Source organism: Mizuhopecten yessoensis, unplaced genomic scaffold, assembly GCF_002113885.1.
Source record: "Mizuhopecten yessoensis strain PY_sf001 unplaced genomic scaffold, ASM211388v2 scaffold5141, whole genome shotgun sequence".
In the NCBI taxonomy this organism is placed as follows: domain Eukaryota; kingdom Metazoa; phylum Mollusca; class Bivalvia; order Pectinida; family Pectinidae; genus Mizuhopecten; species Mizuhopecten yessoensis.
In genome coordinates, this window is record NW_018405900.1 from 147,740 (window position 1) to 165,343 (window position 17,604).

At 36.0% G+C, this 17,604-nt stretch overlaps 2 protein-coding genes across 4 annotated transcripts in view; both read right to left on the reverse strand.

Moving 5' to 3' along the window:
- The window catches only part of LOC110450230 (sorting nexin lst-4-like), a 29,181-nt gene extending 27,977 nt beyond the window's left edge, over window positions 1–1,204 (reverse strand). For all 3 annotated transcript variants that reach the window (XM_021497605.1, XM_021497604.1, XM_021497603.1), the window contains exon 1: window positions 1,150–1,204. In XM_021497605.1, coding sequence (XP_021353280.1) covers window positions 1,150–1,164 — 15 coding nt within the window. In that variant the 5' untranslated portion in view covers window positions 1,165–1,204. The remainder of the gene's footprint in view (window positions 1–1,149) is intronic.
- Window positions 1,205–7,651: 6,447 nt separating this feature from the next.
- On the reverse strand, window positions 7,652–17,512 carry LOC110450292. The gene is made up of 9 exons (XM_021497749.1): window positions 15,559–17,512; window positions 14,548–14,675; window positions 13,914–14,123; window positions 13,478–13,591; window positions 12,481–12,579; window positions 11,979–12,047; window positions 11,599–11,715; window positions 10,729–10,812; window positions 7,652–7,827 (listed from the first exon to the last, which is right to left on the reverse strand). Exons 1-9 carry the CDS (start codon window positions 17,510–17,512, stop codon window positions 7,750–7,752), a joined length of 2,853 nt encoding a protein of 950 aa, XP_021353424.1. The 3' UTR covers window positions 7,652–7,749.
- Window positions 17,513–17,604: the final 92 nt, after the last annotated feature.

Genomic DNA, 17,604 nt, shown 5'->3' on the forward strand with positions numbered 1-17,604 from the left:
CTAATGGTAGTTTGGAAAAGAAATTCATTCAAAAGACCATTGACTCTTAAATATTCCAAAGATATGCCATGTTCTGCTAAATACTATTTTTCATCTCCAAATATAAGCCAAAACTGATGGGGGGGGTGTCCTGATTTGGGTACAGCTACACCTGTTTGGTGATTACGTAACCATGATTATAGAACCACGCGCCAGAGATATCAACTTGTTATCAAAATGAAAAGATAATGATATCTATTTAGGAAAAGTGAACAAAAATTACTGGGATCAGTACTATTGTATGAAATACATCAATATTTCACTAAAAAGTGTCCAGATTTGGGTACTGTAATGTTAACTGTTATATTTCCCCAAACTCATTACATGTTTTCCTAAAATTGAGAAAATCTAAAAGTCAAATGAAAACCCAAAAATATAATGAATGCTATAATATTTCACCACAAATCATGTGTCTGTAATCATATACAGATGTACATATGTTCCTACTTTTGTAAAAATGTTTTCAACTGAAAAGGGCAAATGCTACTGTAGTGAAGATAGAACATTAAAATCAATGCATTTTATTTAAGTATGGAACATAAAACAAAAATAATGATATGATTACTGTTGTGACCTGTAAGCATTGACATTTAGCAGTATAGTTCATATTTCATTACAAAGATTACAAAGCAACACTCAATAACATCTTGTCTCAAAGGTGAACCGAAACTAATACACATGTCTATCTTCGCTTATTTTCTTTTAATTGAAAGATAGGCCTACCTGAACCTGATGTGACATACCACGGGTTTTGACAATAAATAAGTTACAAAACGCTACTCAATATAAAGGAGCAGTCGAAAGAAGTTGTTTTTAAATAAGCACACAGACGTGATAAACTCCTAGTGCATACATCGGATCGGATCAGCTTTTCGATCATACCCACCACAGCTCATCCCACTGACTCAGGTTTGCGAAATGACAGACTGCCATTTGGGGGTGGGTCACAAAACTAACCCACTTTCTCCCCTGAACTCCTTAAAACCTCAGCAAGTCTCCCAATAGTTCAATAATATATAAAGAGAAGCGTAAGAAAATTTCGGGTAAAATTTGTGTTTACAACAGGAATGAAAGTGTAAACAGTCCTCAACAGGCTAAAGTTCAACTCACCGTGGTCTCCGCCATGACTCAATCTGACACGAATAACTGCGCCCTCTGTAAATACGAGCGAAGGGAGATCACTCGGTGTACACATTTAACGGCATTACTGAAGTAACGGCCCTGGGTAAAACGGCCCTAGTAGAAACGGCCCTACTTGTATGTACTAATTATGTATTGGCGAAAAATACAACTACATAACTGAAAATTATGATTTCACTTTCGTATAGGCCTTTAACTTTTATATCTTCCAAAATCAGAAGCATGGTCCAAAATGTGACTAGTGGATGTCCGATATATTTTTGCCGCGTATTTGGAAAAACCGTTGGTTTAGACATAGACGAACTACTGGCTTTATATGTCTCTGGTTTATAATCATAAATACACATCTTTGATATCATTTGTTTCTTCTGTTTTCGCTTTTATTCTTCATGTCAGAAATGTCATGTAAAGTATCTTCGTGAACTACATAACTATATTTTTTGCAATTTTTAAAAATGATATCGACTCTCTTGTATCATATACATGTAATTCAAGAAAACATTGTTTCCCCATAAAAGTTGCCGTGCTTGAAGAGACGTACACAAGATCATGCTACTCGGATCGGTGTATAGGTCCAGCTCCGACCCTGGTGACTTAGTCCCTATGTCATAACATAGAAAAAAAAGTTGATATCCCACCATATAATCAATTGCTAGTCTAGAAAAGTAAATTATTCGCACTACCAAAATTCCCCTTAGGGTCCGTCCCAGCCCCTGGGGACTAATCCATCAGCCATTACATAGAATGTTGAGATTCCATCCTAAATCATAAGTACATCTAATTACAAGACGTGAAGAAATGAACACATTCATACTTCCAGCATTGATCCATTGGTCAGCTTCGTCGGTGATTTAGTTCCTGTGTAATTAGATAATTGAGATTCCCACCATTTAGGTTCAATCTCTAGGAATGAAAAAAAAATACGTTAACCCACACTCATGATATCAGATACAAGAGTAACCTCCCCTACATCATTGGGTCGTGTTAATATTACCACCGTTATGATAGCTTACATATGAAAATTAATTTATCAAATTTATTTCGAACAGTCGACGTCTTGCTAACCTGAAACTTATATAGACATTGTCTACTGTTCAATAGTATTGTTAACTCAATAAATATGATAGGCTAATAAGAACTTGCATATGGTGCTTCCCCCCAGTGACGTTCAGGATGTTGGTGTCTATCCAACGGTTTTTTAACGGAAATGTCTGGTTTTGTGAAACTCTAACGTGTGAGGACATGATGTCAAGCAAGGGCTCCTGAATTACTTGCCAATCGAAGTGCGTGTCTTGAACGTTCCAGCACGAACTATCTGGGATCGGTTCGTAAATTGGCAAATAAGGAGATATGTATAATCTTGACAAGACAATGAAATAGAAAGGCGAACCTATAAAGTTTGTGTAGCATGTTACACATCAACAGGAAAATACTGAAGTATAAACAAGATAGTAATTCAAACTCATACTCGTTGAAACTATAGCAATCAATGAAACAACAGAAGATGTCTACACGACCATTGAAAAGTACTAGGATGGGACCAGACATTCCAGAATGATACATGTCTTCTGGATACCCGCATGTACCTAATGTGAATCTAGAACAAATCCAATTCATACTACACTTTCAAAGACAAACCGAGATAGTGCTAATACAAAGAGAATGCACACCACTGCATGGACACTGAATAAAAAAGTGTATATTCGTATCGCACAACATAGTATATCCCAATTTGACGAAGAATGTAATTTTGAATAAAAAAAAGAAAAAAAAATGCAATTTGCAAAATACCTGTCGTTGTTATGAACGCTACATACGTCGCAGTTTATTGTGTAAGTACGAGAGAGACACATATCAAGGAAGTAGTGATATTAGGAGCACGCCCGTGGATATCAAAAACAAACAGGGTATTCGAACTCAAAATCGATAAAACCTGGGCATAATGTGAACAAAGGAATGGCTTGAATGAAGACACTTGAAGAAGTACTTGTAAGGAGACTACAACTCGGTGTTCCGGATGGGTATGTGTCTTCTGCGATATGTAAACACTAAAATCGTCCCGCCTCTCGTAGCGTTAAGTATAAGTCGTCCATGTACGTTATTTTGTAAGTAAATATTGAGGAAACTTAAGTAGAAGAATCTGTAGCGTCATTGATTTAAAGTCCAGGCTTGTATATACAATGGACGTCGTAAATACAGTTCTTGTCATTTAAACACAGCATATGGTCGATATAGTGAAGGACTTGACTAGGTTATTGTTAAAAGTCAATAAATTGAGCCTCATATTAAAACAGAAACCAATCTGCCAGAAGAGACTAGTGGCAGTTTGTTCCAATGGGAACTCCTATACAGTCTGCTGGAAAATCTTGTCACCGAACTCAACAAAAATATTGTTAAACCAGGAACTCAATCATTCTTATAATTTCATCATCAGTATATTTTATTTGTGACTTTTTGTATTTTTCACAAAATATGCTCCAAAATAGTTCACAACCAAGAATATATATGTTGCCGTTCGCATTTCAAGAAAAAAAACATCTAATTTTAAGAGAACAAATGTGTTCCTCGATGTATTGATGTGTAAATAGTGAAACAGTTGAGTGTTATGATAGAAGAAGGGATATGATGCTCAACATTAATATTGATCGAACGATCTTTTGAATTCTTCCACATTCCGCTACTTCCGCTTCTGGAGTATACAGTGTCACAATGCGACTGTAACCCTTACTTAAAACTAAAACTGATAGTAACAAGTTAAGATAATAGCTTGATTGGACAGTTAGCAGTGCCAGAGACAACAAGTTGTTCTACGGATTAATGTGACTTTTCGGAATCCAATACAAACGAGGTAGGTCTGTATCATTACCATTTTCATCCATATTCCAGGGGTGCCGACAGCGACAGTGAGCGTAACCTCTGCAGTATCGAGGATGTATCTTCTTTCGAAAAATTGGAAAATGTATAAATATGGGGTGTCGTTAGTTATCAGACAGAACTAGTTTATTTGGAAGCAAACTGTAAGTGCAGACAAACAATTGCATGATGCCATTTGTCAAAAACAGATATTGGCCTGTCATAAAGTGTTTTGGTAAGGTTTCATTAAGGTCTTTATAGTCCACCCTATTCTAACCAGTCAGAAGGTTTTGGTCGATCTAGGAATATTACGACATGTATGTCTCGCCTATTTCTATATTTATTCAATAATCACAGACATCATTCTAATAATTTCCTAATATTTCCATCCTTGATGATTTTACCGTGGCCAGTGTGAATTCTTAACATGAATATGGTAATATAAAACGGAGTCTTAATGAATTTTAACTTATTTACGACTTCATAGATTACAATGAGTGAAGTGATACGTCTCCAGCAACATTTCCTCTCATCCCTGTTTATTGAACGGTGTAATAAGCCTTTTATATTGAGAATGTGATAAATATGAAAAGGTGATAACTATTTTGTTTTGTATATTTCTGTATATTTCTTCAATTATCTTTGCGAATCCAGTTTTCATGGAGTCCCAGTAGAGATGATAGATTTCTGCGATTTTACCACCAATGCCATGGTATTATTTTAACATTATGAAAATTACGGAAATAAACAATTTTTTTGTCTTATCTGTTTCTTTTAATTTTGCGATTATATCAAATTATAATAATAAAAATGCTTCTCTTTCATAGTCTGATGGATATACTGTTTTGTAAAATGTCACTTGTTTTCAGCTAGTTTGCATACCAGAGCTGCTTTTCATGTTGATAGGCATCCGATGTTTTATGATGAACTCATGGTTTTTATATTCACAAATATTTTATACTGAACTCCCACCTTTCAATTGCAGCTTAGAAATTCTTTTTCTTCTCCAGTCGTCTTATTTTTTTAAAACATTTTAAGAGCAAGCTGATTATACGTACCTCAATTCATTTTGCAGTAATCATCTCATCCTTGGTTTTCTTGGAATGTTAAAGTTACAACCATGATTTTGCCTTTAGAATTTACTGGAGGTTTATTGTCTTTCCTTTGTTCTGATATTTCCGCAATTCCTCTCAATGTCCCAGATCGCTGTCTATACCCTGGTGTTGAAGGTATTGCATGTTGTCTCCGTATTTACAAAATCCCTGTTATTGACTTAGAGTTTTGTCTATGGCACTGAGTGTTGACGCTATGGTACTTTGTTTAGTGTTTCTGAGTCTCTGGGTTTTGTCTTTGGCCCTGTGTGTTGACGCTATGGTACTTTGCTTTGTGTTTCTGAGTCTCTGGGTTTTGTCTATGGCCCTGTGTGTTGACGCTATGGTATTTTGTTTTGTGTTTCTAAGTCTCTGGGTTTTGTCTATGGCCCTGTGTGTTGACGCCATGGTATTTTGTTTTGTGTTTCTGGTTCTCTGGGTTTTGTCTATGGCCCTGTGTGTTGACGCCATGGTATTTTGTTTTGTGTTTCTGAGTCTCTGGGTTTTGTCTATGACCCTGAGTGTTGACGCTATGGTATTTTGTTTCGTGTTTCTGAGTCTCTGGGTTTTGTCTATGGCCCTGAGTGTTGACGCCATGGTATTTTGTTTTGTGCTTCTGAGTCTCTGGGTTTTGTCCACGGCCCTGTGTGTTGACGCTATGGTATTTTGTTTTGTGTTTCTGGTTCTCTGGGTTTTGTCTATGGCCCTGTGTGTTGACGCTATGGTACTTTGTTTTGTGTTTCTGAGTCTCTGGGTTTTGTCTATGGCCCTGAGTGTTGACGCTATGGTATTGTGTTTAGTGTTTCCACACTTCATAGTGTTGTCTTAATCTTCTTTCTTTGGTTGTCGACGCTATTGTTTTTTATTTTATTTATTTAAAAACCCATTTTTTGCAAGCTTAATTACATGTAGCTTTATGCCAACTGTTTAATGATACTTTTGATGAGTATTTGTACTATGTTGTTTAGTATGAAAGTGATATTGTGCAGCATTCAAGTCATATTTGGACAATACACACGGTTTTTAAAATCCACAACTCATTGACATCTCCTCGCCGATTTTTTTCCACTTCCGAAGACCGAAGGAGACATTCTTATATCGATAAACACTGTTTGTAATGAAACGTAAACCTTGTAATGCAATGAACTTCCAATTTTCACCAATTTTAAACACAATAAAATGAGAAATAACTTACCATCAACCAAAACCTATATAAGACTGCACAAAAAAATAATAAATTATATATATATTCTATTATAACTAAATAAATAAAATAAAATTTATAAAATTACATGAATTCGTTCAAGTTGACATATTGAAAAATCAATAAAAAATGTGAAATTTTTAAAAAATTGTTTTGACGATTAATTTGACGATCAAAGATAATTTCTTTTATTCCAAACGAAGCTTTTGTCCGTGCCAGGCCACTGTGGAGAACTTCCTTTTAGTGTATTCGAGTTATCTTTCTTTGAACACTTAATCAAAATAGACACACGGAAGCATACATGTATGACGGCCACTTCCGACGAGAGAAATTTGTTAAAAATGTTTATTCTGAATTTTTTTTAAATACTGTTTTATGTTGCTGGATTTTGGTTTTTATTAGTAAATTGTTAGTGAACATGTCTGTGGCAGTCATCCGTAATTTCAAATCGCGATTGCTTCTTAAGTGCGAGGAAACCGATAACACGATGATACGCGTCTTGCCTAACCGGCCTGGGAACCACAGACATTACCCTGTCATAAACAGGATCCTCTATGAAATATCTATGTGAATTATAACGTGTTGAATGCATGTTGGGGAGCAGTTATACAGGTTAGGTATTAATATATCAAATACTCTTTGTAAAAATGAAGTCTTTCTTAAATAATTTGAAAGTGAAACGTCTACCTGGGAGATATCGACACAACTCATTTACCAACCGATGATAACTACAAACCTCTTACATCGGAGATAATTACATATCTGTTATACATGAGATACTATTCGATTTCTGTGATATAGCTATGTGGGGAGATTTAAAATATTATTAAGTAGGAAAGAACACATGTGTGATACAGTACAATATAGTATAATACTCCTGCATCAAGTTTATAGATAGGCGTATTTTTCACAACAAGGTGGCTGACACTTCTCATAAACTATCAGTCCCCTAGGTCGACCGTAACCTTGTAGCGAAGATTTATCCTTCAACTTTTTACACAAAATACTAATTTCAACCATAGATTATCCTTTGAAGCGAAAAGATGTTTTGTAACTGAATAAAGGGTTGTGAGGGCACTGTATTTTTACCTATGTTTCTGAATATTGTTCTGACTTCAGTACCATTGTTGAGTCCTAATTGGCTGTATAGTAGAGTAAATGTGTTACGTAGCAAAAAAGCATTAATCAGATTTGTTGTTTACATGATTTTATTCCATAAAACATATATACAATGATGATGATGTCTTATAACAAAAATATATTTTATGTTAAAATGTAAGAACCATGATTATGATTTGATATAAATCAATATAGCCAACTTTTCATTATTAATTAGATTAAATTAATGTAATATTGATCATGTTTTCATTTTTTATAGTTAACGACGTTATTTTTAAGTGTATTCCAATAGTTAAACCTCGTTTAAATATTGCTCGCGCTGGTCGCCGTCTTCTGTGTTAGACTTCTGTATAACCGGACAGTGCAAATTAGGCTCAAAATCTGAAAAGATAAAATAATGTTCTATGTAATTGAAACATTGAGAGATAGTTATCTATTTCTGTGACGAGTACCCCAGTTTCTGATTTGCAGTACCGCATATTGTAATCGCGTTTGTATTCACAATATTTTATTCAACTTAATAATTTATCACTAAAGCCTTTCAACTTTGAGGTGAATTTGAGATGACCAAACAATATCGCTTTCAGGACGGATAATGATTAAATGGCTCCCATAAGTTGACTACGAAGTTACATTTAGTGGCACTAATACATATTGAGAAGAAACAGAACCAAACCTTTATTGCGGTTTGATCTATCTCAGCACTGTATATATGACATGTTTTGTGTGACTAGCCTCAGCAGAGGTTTGACATACGCTGACCTTCGATAGGTTATTTTACAGATAATTTGCGTTATGCTTTTTCACCAAATAAAGTTTGGAAAAGCTACGTCGATTTTTGCAATGAAGCAAATGAAATAAATAACGGTACTTATGTCCTATGGGAGTTATAAATTAACCATTGTGTAATATGAAAATGTATAACACTGAGTCCTAGACAAAATAATAAGTAATATGTTATGTCACTTTGTTCCTGACAAGTTAATATATATATACTACCTCACTACATGTATTGTACTGGACCCACTAGATTAACGTTTACAGTACACTTATTATAAGGTGTTTGCTGTCGTACACCTGTTTCCTTTTTAATGTAACAAATAAACAATTAATAACAGTTTTGAGAAATAGTATTTATTTTCACTTGTGTTTGGTAGGTACTTGTGACTTTATATATACACTAGTGAACACTTCACTCAACAAGCGGTCTGTCATCACATTTATCTGCCAGTACGACATCTATACCGCCACACGTAAGGAGACTCCGTCAATAAAACCAAATGTTTTTGCTATGTGAAATTTAGATATCGATAACATGGAAGTCTGTGTTCACCTTCAGTCTACGATGCAAACCTTCGTGACGTAAACTCTCCAAATTTGCACATGTATGTCCCAATCCTATACTAAAGAGATAGACTAGTGCAAATATCACACTGTTAATGATATTGTCTAAGGTATTAATCTTTTAGCATAAATTATTATACCTCTACTTATTTTACACTCTACAAAAGTAACCACATAAAAAAGCTATTTCCCCTCTAACTTCATGCCAGGGAAATAGTTCGTCTGGAGCGGGGCCCGACCGAATATTGACCAATTAGCACAATCGAATTACGTCAGCAATTTCAGTTTTGTTAATAAATAAAGTGTCCCAGCTGTTGAAAATTTGTTGTCTAATAATATTTAGAATATTGTAAGGGAGTATTTGTATCGGTATAATAAAACAGTTGAAGTATGGGTATTTCAGGATATAGCAAGTTCATGATCCCCCTCGTCCAGGACTATTTCCCGAGGCGAAGCCTCGGGAAATAGTCCTGGCCTCGGGGGATCATGAACTTGCTATATCCTTCATACCCATACTTTAACTGTTAACTAATGTGAATTACCTACTGATATGTCCACTCATTCTATGTTAGCAATTATCAAGCAGTTGTTTTCATTAACAATATCGAAATGACAGCATGAATTACATGCACTGCATGCGCAAATTGTGGATGTTTATTGACATAGAAAAAATAAGCTTTGTTGCCCATTAGTCTTTGAAAGCTATCAAATATTGCATAATTCTTAGAACCTCATCAAGGTTGGTTGAGTCACTGTCCAGTCCTTAAAATGTTGTTTTGCCCGAAATACATTGTAATAATGATGTATTTTACCGAACCTTCGACCAAAGATAAATTTCCTCGACACAAAATTAACATCGAAATAAAAGAAAGTATGACCTACTTCCTAATTTCAAAATTCAAAAAAAAGCATTCAAAGTGTTTCGTCTCCTTGGTTCTCGTAACACTAACGTTGGCAGAGTCTTTTATAGATTGTATGAATAAATATAAGGTAGAATTCTTTAATAATTATTTTTCTCGGCCGGATTGCTCTGCAATGTTCCTAGCAACGTTTATTGAAATTATTCAGTTCTTATAAAAGACAGCCGTTGATTGAACGCATTACAGTATTTCATTCACTCGATTATGTATTATAACAGTATGTCTCTAAATTGTCAATTTCTTCAACTTCAGGTCAGGCATCAGTTCTCCCCTGTTAATGTATAAACTAATAAATATATCGCGTCCATTTCACCAAACGAGAGTGATTGCCGGTAGGATCATACGAACATTAACATAAATCTGTTGTCTTTATCTAAAAGTACATCCTGTTTTTCTTTTAATCATTTAATGGCCTCAAGTCATGTGTTATTGTCACTTATGTATAAAAAAAAAAAAAAAAAAACTTGTGAAACATTGTCACCACGGATACGACAGGACAGAGTAAATCGTCAAACGCAGTGGCGTTATCGTTATCTACCATTGAAATAAGATATATATAAGCGAAAAGAATTGTCTGTGGTAGAGCGTCCTCGCCAGTTCGACCGAAATCTGTCACGTAAACCAATCTGGTTATTTATCTTAATTCCAAGAGTAATCAATTTTTATCAGAAATATACATGTATAATAACAATACTCTACCAGCTAGTGCATCTATTTTCCAACGTTACGATTTTGAACTGTATTTTATTTTAATGGTCGAGTTTGGGGTAACCCCTTCCGTGCCGAACACCCCCTCCCCATTCCCCTTTTTTAGTTGTTTTTTCACACTCATTTTTAACACTTCCATTCGATGATTTACCCCTTAAATATCGATTAATTCACTTTGGTATACAATCTAAAGATGGATTTGTCATTATTAATAAATAGAGATTCATTCGTGTATTTCAGTGATAAGTAACCTTACGGAAATGTCAACAGTGTTTAACCTAAAGTTTGGCACAAAGAAACAAGGACTCACCTCGAGGGCAACTAAACCCATGGTGGCTCCGAACGCCATGACGCTGTTTTGTTTGTACCATACCATAAGTACATCATGGCACCCCTACAACAAAATGGACCACATTTGACACATTATCAAAATAATAATATGTCACATTTATATAGCGCCCTATTTAATATGCAAAATTAATTACTCTACAGTGCTTTTCAGTACCTGTATAATGGTCGTTCTAGGGTTATAGAAGCACACATACATGTAAGTCATAAACACATACACAATACAATTAGCATGCAGGCCCGATTACTCAAAGGGTGGTTAGCCTTAATCAGTGGTAAGTGAAAAAATCTAATTTTTGTCTCTATAACAAGCAATGGCTTTTAAAACGAAACAAATCCATAAAACACATCAATCATTTTCTTCTCAACCAATCTTTAGCAGTGAAATTATATCAGATGAAATTGATTTTGTTGTATTCGTATTTTAAAATCTAACTAGCAACCGGGGCCAGACCGTAAGGTAATCAGACGTTTTGCAGTGTTGCAGACTTTAACCCTTTCACCCCTATGTAACTTTAGTAGACTCTACCATGCATCGATCTGGATGAGTCCATTATGGTCTACAGTGGTGAAAGGGTTAAACAGACGGCTTGTAAGTCTATCAGATATACCACAGAGTATGGTATTACCACAGTTCAAATAAGCGGTAAAAGGGAATGGACCATACATGCATACATCTACAGTAATAAACTGCTGTGTACATCCACTGTTCAGCAGCACTTTGCAATGCCATTTACTTATTTCCACGTGTTTAGAAGAAGTGTCTTTAGTAAAGGATAGAACCTTTATTTCGGGTGCCTATATTTTGTTAGACAATGTCATAAAAACTCACCGTGTTGTGCCAGAATCCCGGCGTCATCGACTGACACAGAAATTTGTTGGTTGGTTTGAGGTCATCAATATCCTTTACAGCGACTATACAACAACTGTCTGGCATATTTGTCTTAGACTGAAAGTGAAAATCGTATCGCAATAACAGTTTAGCATTTTCTATCGGTTTTTTAACAAATACAACAGTAATATAACCAAATCTTAATGAATTCATCAAACTAGATTTTTAAGGTTGTGTTTCATACAGCTATTTTATCAGCAACTTATCGGAGAAGAAGGCCTAATAGTAACTGATATGATCCTAGTTGATGATTTAAGCGATTAATCCTCATTGTACTGCGTCACATCTGAACGGTTAACAACTTTACGCCGAACGCTTACGTCTGAGGTGACGTTCCACCAGGCACTATACTTGTAGTCGTTCTGACTCTGACACCCACAGCACTCCATCTACAAATACAGCACAATTAGTGTCAACGTGGTGGGTATAATAGCTTGGTGTGTGGCCATGATTAATTCATTTTAATAGATTTATTATGACTATGGAACAAGTTATTCCCAAAACTATTTGTCTTAATCAATCATCAAAATTGTTTAGTATTATCAAGGGGAAATATACCAACTAGAGAGAATTATTACAATCCCATTTCTACAAGAAACTTTAATTTTTATATCTTAATTAACTTGACATAAATTGTGCCTTTTCATGTCATATTTCCCTCTATGAAGAGGACAATAAATAAGACACTATGTTTTAGTGGCATATTTTTTTCAGTACAAATTCGTGCATCTGAGGTAACCATCCGGCAGTGTACTCCGCATTAAAACAATCTGTTGTGTCCTCTATAATTTATATATAATAGGTGGCGCTGGTAAGATTTACCTGCACCTGTAGCTGGTCCCACGCTCGAGCCACCAACGAGCCAGCTTTGTAGGAATCCCGCAGGTTCGTCTTCATGTGGTCCAGAACCACGTCTTTCACCTGTAATACCCACATTTGTCGTACAGATCATTGAACTGACAAAAAAAGATCATAAACATTGTAAAATAGGGACGTGGTATTTGAATATGTTGCAACCAATGACTGACTTATTGATGTTGGTATTTTGAATGGTTTTTGTCTATTTGAATTAATGTTATTTTCTTTGCTTTTTTGTGTGTCTGAATGATATCCTTTTGGTAATATACTCCCTACAGAATGCGTTATACATATCATTTACGTTACGGACCACGCAGTGGGGAAAGATTTAATTAATTTATGAGTTTATGATGTGACAGTTCCAGTTGAAAACAAATAATAACCTTGGTGGTAGGATCATGTTTTTCATTGGAATATTCTTTATTAAACTAATCAAATATGTCAGTAAAGAACATCCATGTGAAATAAATTAGACATTTGATCGGCAAGTTGTTTTATATAGTTATAATAATAAGACGCCTGTCTTTATAAGCAAGGGGAGTTTATGCACAACTGGTATTTTTACACAGGTGGTAATTATATGCAGGCGGTAATTATACACAGGTCCTATTTAAAGCAGGTGTTATCATATTTTGAGATTTTATGTTGATTAATAACTTTTACATTCCACGTTTTAAATATGCCTGATACGACAGCATAGGAATTCATGGTTTTATATGTTTGCATGGCCGCTGTTGAAGAAGAAAACGCTTACTATCTTGGAACACCTGGTCTTATTCTCTTTTTACTTTTTCTAGGGTTTCTAGTAGATATTTCTTTTGCTCATATTTCGTCCATTTTTTTTTTTTTGATTTTGAGTTTAAATAATGGCTTTCTTAACACTCTTGATTTTTACACCTATGCAATCTAGAACAAATAGATAACATAACCCTTGTTAAATCTTTTTCAAACAACTACTCACCCCGTCTACAACAGCCGCCAAAAGAGGAATAGATGGTAAATCCTTTTGTGATACCACTACCATGGTAACCATGACACCATTGAGAGTCAGCAGCAGCACCAAAGTCACAATAAACTACAAAGTGAGATCCAAAACTAACGTGTGGTATGGTTATTCTTATGTTAAATTAGGTATATTTACTATTGATGGAAATGGTCATGGCAGTCAGAATCCTACACACGCAGGAATTACTGAAATACAGTTGACTTCACTTCTCTAGTTTTACCTGTTTTATGTAAAAAAAAATGCTGCAGACATTTTAAATATACCATATTGGACGGTGTTGTTATTTATATAGTACGTATATTTTGCGCCCAAGCAATCCAGGACAGATAATTTATTACCACTGAATAAGAAATATGTAAGTGTGAGAACCGAGCTATATAATAGGTCTCACCATTTTAAGTAGACAAGTGTTGATCTTCAAGGCTCCTATACAGCCGCAGAGGCAGACTAGAAGTACGGAAGCCCCTATGAAGCAGAGGCCGTAACAGTAGTACTGAAAACTGTTGTCTTTTGGGCCCTTCTTTGTGACAGCCACGTACATCTGGGCCTCCCCGTCCATCATGTTGAGGATTCCCAAGCACAATACACCAATACCCGCCATCTGGGAGGCAACAATACATGTATTTTGATGTTTCGTGTTATATCTGTATCAAACCTATAGTAGTTTACTATATAGGATTAGCACCAGCAATAGATACATATTGCAGAACATGCACTAGTATGCTTACCAAAATACATTTTAGCAAAACCACTGGGTACACAACAGAAAACCCTGATCTTTAATAAAGAAACATTCTTTTGAAGATTTTTCATAATAAGGACGACTTCATCTCAATGCTTATCATGATTTAACTTGTATATAATGAACAGCTACGTCGAAACGTCATAATAGCCGATGAAATGCATGGCATGGAATGGCGCCGTCATACGGACCATTTAACATTTCCATTCTATTGAATCTATTTATTGACTGTGTCTTCGTAACATCAATGATGATGTAACACATGTCTTGATGAAGAACCTACCACAACGAGGATACTGGACAGAAGAGCTAAAGATTTAGTCACTCTGAACTTCCTCTTCTCCTTTGCAGTTTCCTTTATATTCTTCAAAAGTTCTTTGGTGGATTTGGTGTTCATTTTCTCTTGGGTGTCTGTTGTTTTATAAGAGGAAAGATAAAATAAATCTATAGATTACTTACATGGATAATTATTATATATCATAGTAATAAAGGTTTATCGGTCTACAGCGTGTAACTGCGTGGTTTGGCTGCCATGTTTCGCATGCTCGCACACGTTCACATGCGCGCTAGAGCTCACGCACACCGTCATTTGCGCACGCACATCATATACGATTAAAGGATAACAACTTTATAATACCATACATAATAAATGTTGTCCTACAAGTGCATGAGAGCTTCCTTTATGCAAAATTAATGGATATTTTTCTTTATTATTCATCTGTTTGTCATTGTTGAATAATTTTGAATACGCAAGGATTACGAAAATAGAATGGCTTTAAATATTGAACTCTTCAGAACAAATGAAATTCACCACCCTTATGACGATTATTACATAATGTACATACCCTTTAATCTACCAATATTTGTGTATCTTCTACTTTCTATAATAAGCTACTGCGATGACAACCGTATGATCGAAATACTATTCTTATAATTTGTTTTTATAAATAAGATTGCAAACAATAATCATCTACTTATTGTTGATACAAAATACCTTTTGCAGAGTTTCGAATATCAAACGACCTTTCTTGAAAAAGAATTTCATAAAAAAATGTTTTTTAATCAATTGTACCTTACCTTTCTTTCAATCTTTTCTAAGGGTACCCTAGCCCTAAATGACTTGCGATATATTTAATCCATTCATAATTATCTTATTATGTTCATGGTATAATTCTCATACAGTTAGCTCGATGGTGACGTGTCGTTTAGCCAATAACACGTTGAAATTTTTTAATCATTTAACATAACTTGCCAAAATATTTTGGTAAAGAGGAAGATAAAGTGTTTCGCGTACCTTTCCTTGGTTTGTCTTCTATTGCATCCACACTTTCCTCTGGCACCGTCGATAAGCTTTTTTCTATCTTCGATTTTTCTTTTTTTGAAGGTTGCACTTTGGCCTCGGTAGCAGTCATGATAGCCTCCATTCCGATGGTCGCGAGTTCCGAATACGGGTAGCTAGTAAGGTTGACAGGCAGTGACTGACGCCTTCGTGCCAAATAAGCGGGGCCAGGGACACCAAAATCATTTATATGGTAAAGTCCTGTGTCTATACACAAACTTGGCCTCCGAGATGACATATGGTCAAAACAGGTAGGAAGAGCACTCCCGAAATTTTGGTGCATCGACTCTCGTCTTTGTTTAATATTTTGAAGGTCAGAGTCACTGCTCAATTGTCCATTCTGAAAGCTGTTAAATGTCGTACTCATTCTCCGTCCGTTCATATCCTGCAAACCACAAGGTCCTTTTCCAAGTTCATCTGTTAGGTCCATCGACAGCCTCGGAGACAAATTGCTCCCGCTGGACTGTCCGTCCTGGAAATAACTGTGTCTGTCCTCTTTAGCACTAAAATGTTGATGTATCGCCTCATTGAGGATGCTATCCTCATATATCTCCCCCGTAGGTTCTCGCATGTGACGCCCTCGCAGGGAACTAGTTTGCGTCATTAGTTTGTCTTCTAGTTGGTCGTAGTTTGCCGTCACTGTCCCGAAGCCTCCCCCGTAACCAGTAGTTTTACTCCTTGCTGTCATGTCGGCTAAGTCGGACGTGCCCGAGAGGAGAGTTTTAACTGTAGCCACAGAACTATTCCGACTCATTCCCGTGTTATCTGAACTCGAGGATGAAAGTACGGGAATAAATCGCTTCAGCATTCCTGACTGTCTTTGTGGAACAGGCTGAAAAGCAGATGACATTCGCCTTCCAGATATGAGGGGTAATAATGCTTCAGTGGAGTTGCCACTTCCCGCAGAATATCCGCTATTAAGTGTCTCTGTGTCGGTTGTGAGTACTTCCGGGGACACACATTGCACTCTTTGTTTCCCCCTTCCATCGTCCATGCCCTGCATGACCGCCGATAAAACGTTTTCTGTTAAGACATTTCTCAAATCGTCCATTGTAATCTTTAACATCACACCGTCAGATGGCTTTCCAGATTTTTTACGTATTGTCCAGTTGTCTTCGACATCAGTGTCAGATAATGACATTTTCTTGCTCTTCTTGGGTTTGGCTTGTTTCCGGTTTTTCGTTAAATTAGCTCCCGTTCTCTCAGGAGAACTATCGGAAGCGTAGCTGTCCCAGCTTTTGTCTTGCCTCTCCCGGTTCATCTCCGACCTATATTTGGTTTTCCCCTTTGTTTTAGTGGTAGCTATTACATGTCTCCTTTCCAAAGGAATTTCCCGTTCGTTTTTCCTATTACAAACAGGAGACGATTCAGAAGCTCTCTCACATTTCTTTAAAGAACGCGTTCCAGATTTTCTTGTCCGTTTCCCGTCGGAAGGTGAACAATGCCACATTCGAGACCCCTTTTCCTTTGGTGCTTTCTGCCTCGAGCGCTCTTCCCTGTAATCCACTGTGTTACAAGTCGATCCACTAGAAACACTCGAATCAGAATTATCAAAAAGCCTTTCATCTCGTTGTAGAGAATGGTTTCGACATCGGCTTGAAGCGTGCTGATGATGTCGTTTCCGTTGATGTGATTTCTTTTCATTGTCGTCAGATTCGTATGAATATCCAGTACTTTTGCGTATTTTTTTCGATCTCCCTTTCATAGTCGGAAAGTTTCTGAAACTTTTAAAGCTTTTTGTGTCGTAGTCTGGAGCAGGAGTAATTACGACATTACTATCAGAGTCTTTGTCAAATTCGTCATCATACAGTGCGATATCTGCTGAGGCATTATGTTGGAATAGTGCATTCAGACCTGGTCTTCCGAACGAAATTTTTTCCCAAAATGGCTTCTTCCGGAAGTTTATCATTGCACCTGTCAATAAAAAGGAAATTATCAAAATAGTCAAAATTTTCCGATGAATTAAAGTTTTGCATAATAATACAATAAATTAAAGGGGGG

What these genes read in the sequence shown, in the direction of transcription:
- LOC110450292 (XM_021497749.1), bottom strand. Translation starts at nt 17,512, where the DNA reads ATGATAAACTTCCGGAAGAAGCCATTTTGGGAAAAAATTTCGTTCGGA. An exon ending in ACACTTGTCTACTTAAAATG is followed by an intron (nt 13,592 to 13,913) that starts GTGAGACCTATT and finishes CTCACTTTGTAG; the next exon opens with TTTATTGTGACTTTGGTGCT. An exon ending in TGGCGGCTGTTGTAGACGGG is followed by an intron (nt 12,580 to 13,477) that starts GTGAGTAGTTGT and finishes TGGGTATTACAG; the next exon opens with GTGAAAGACGTGGTTCTGGA.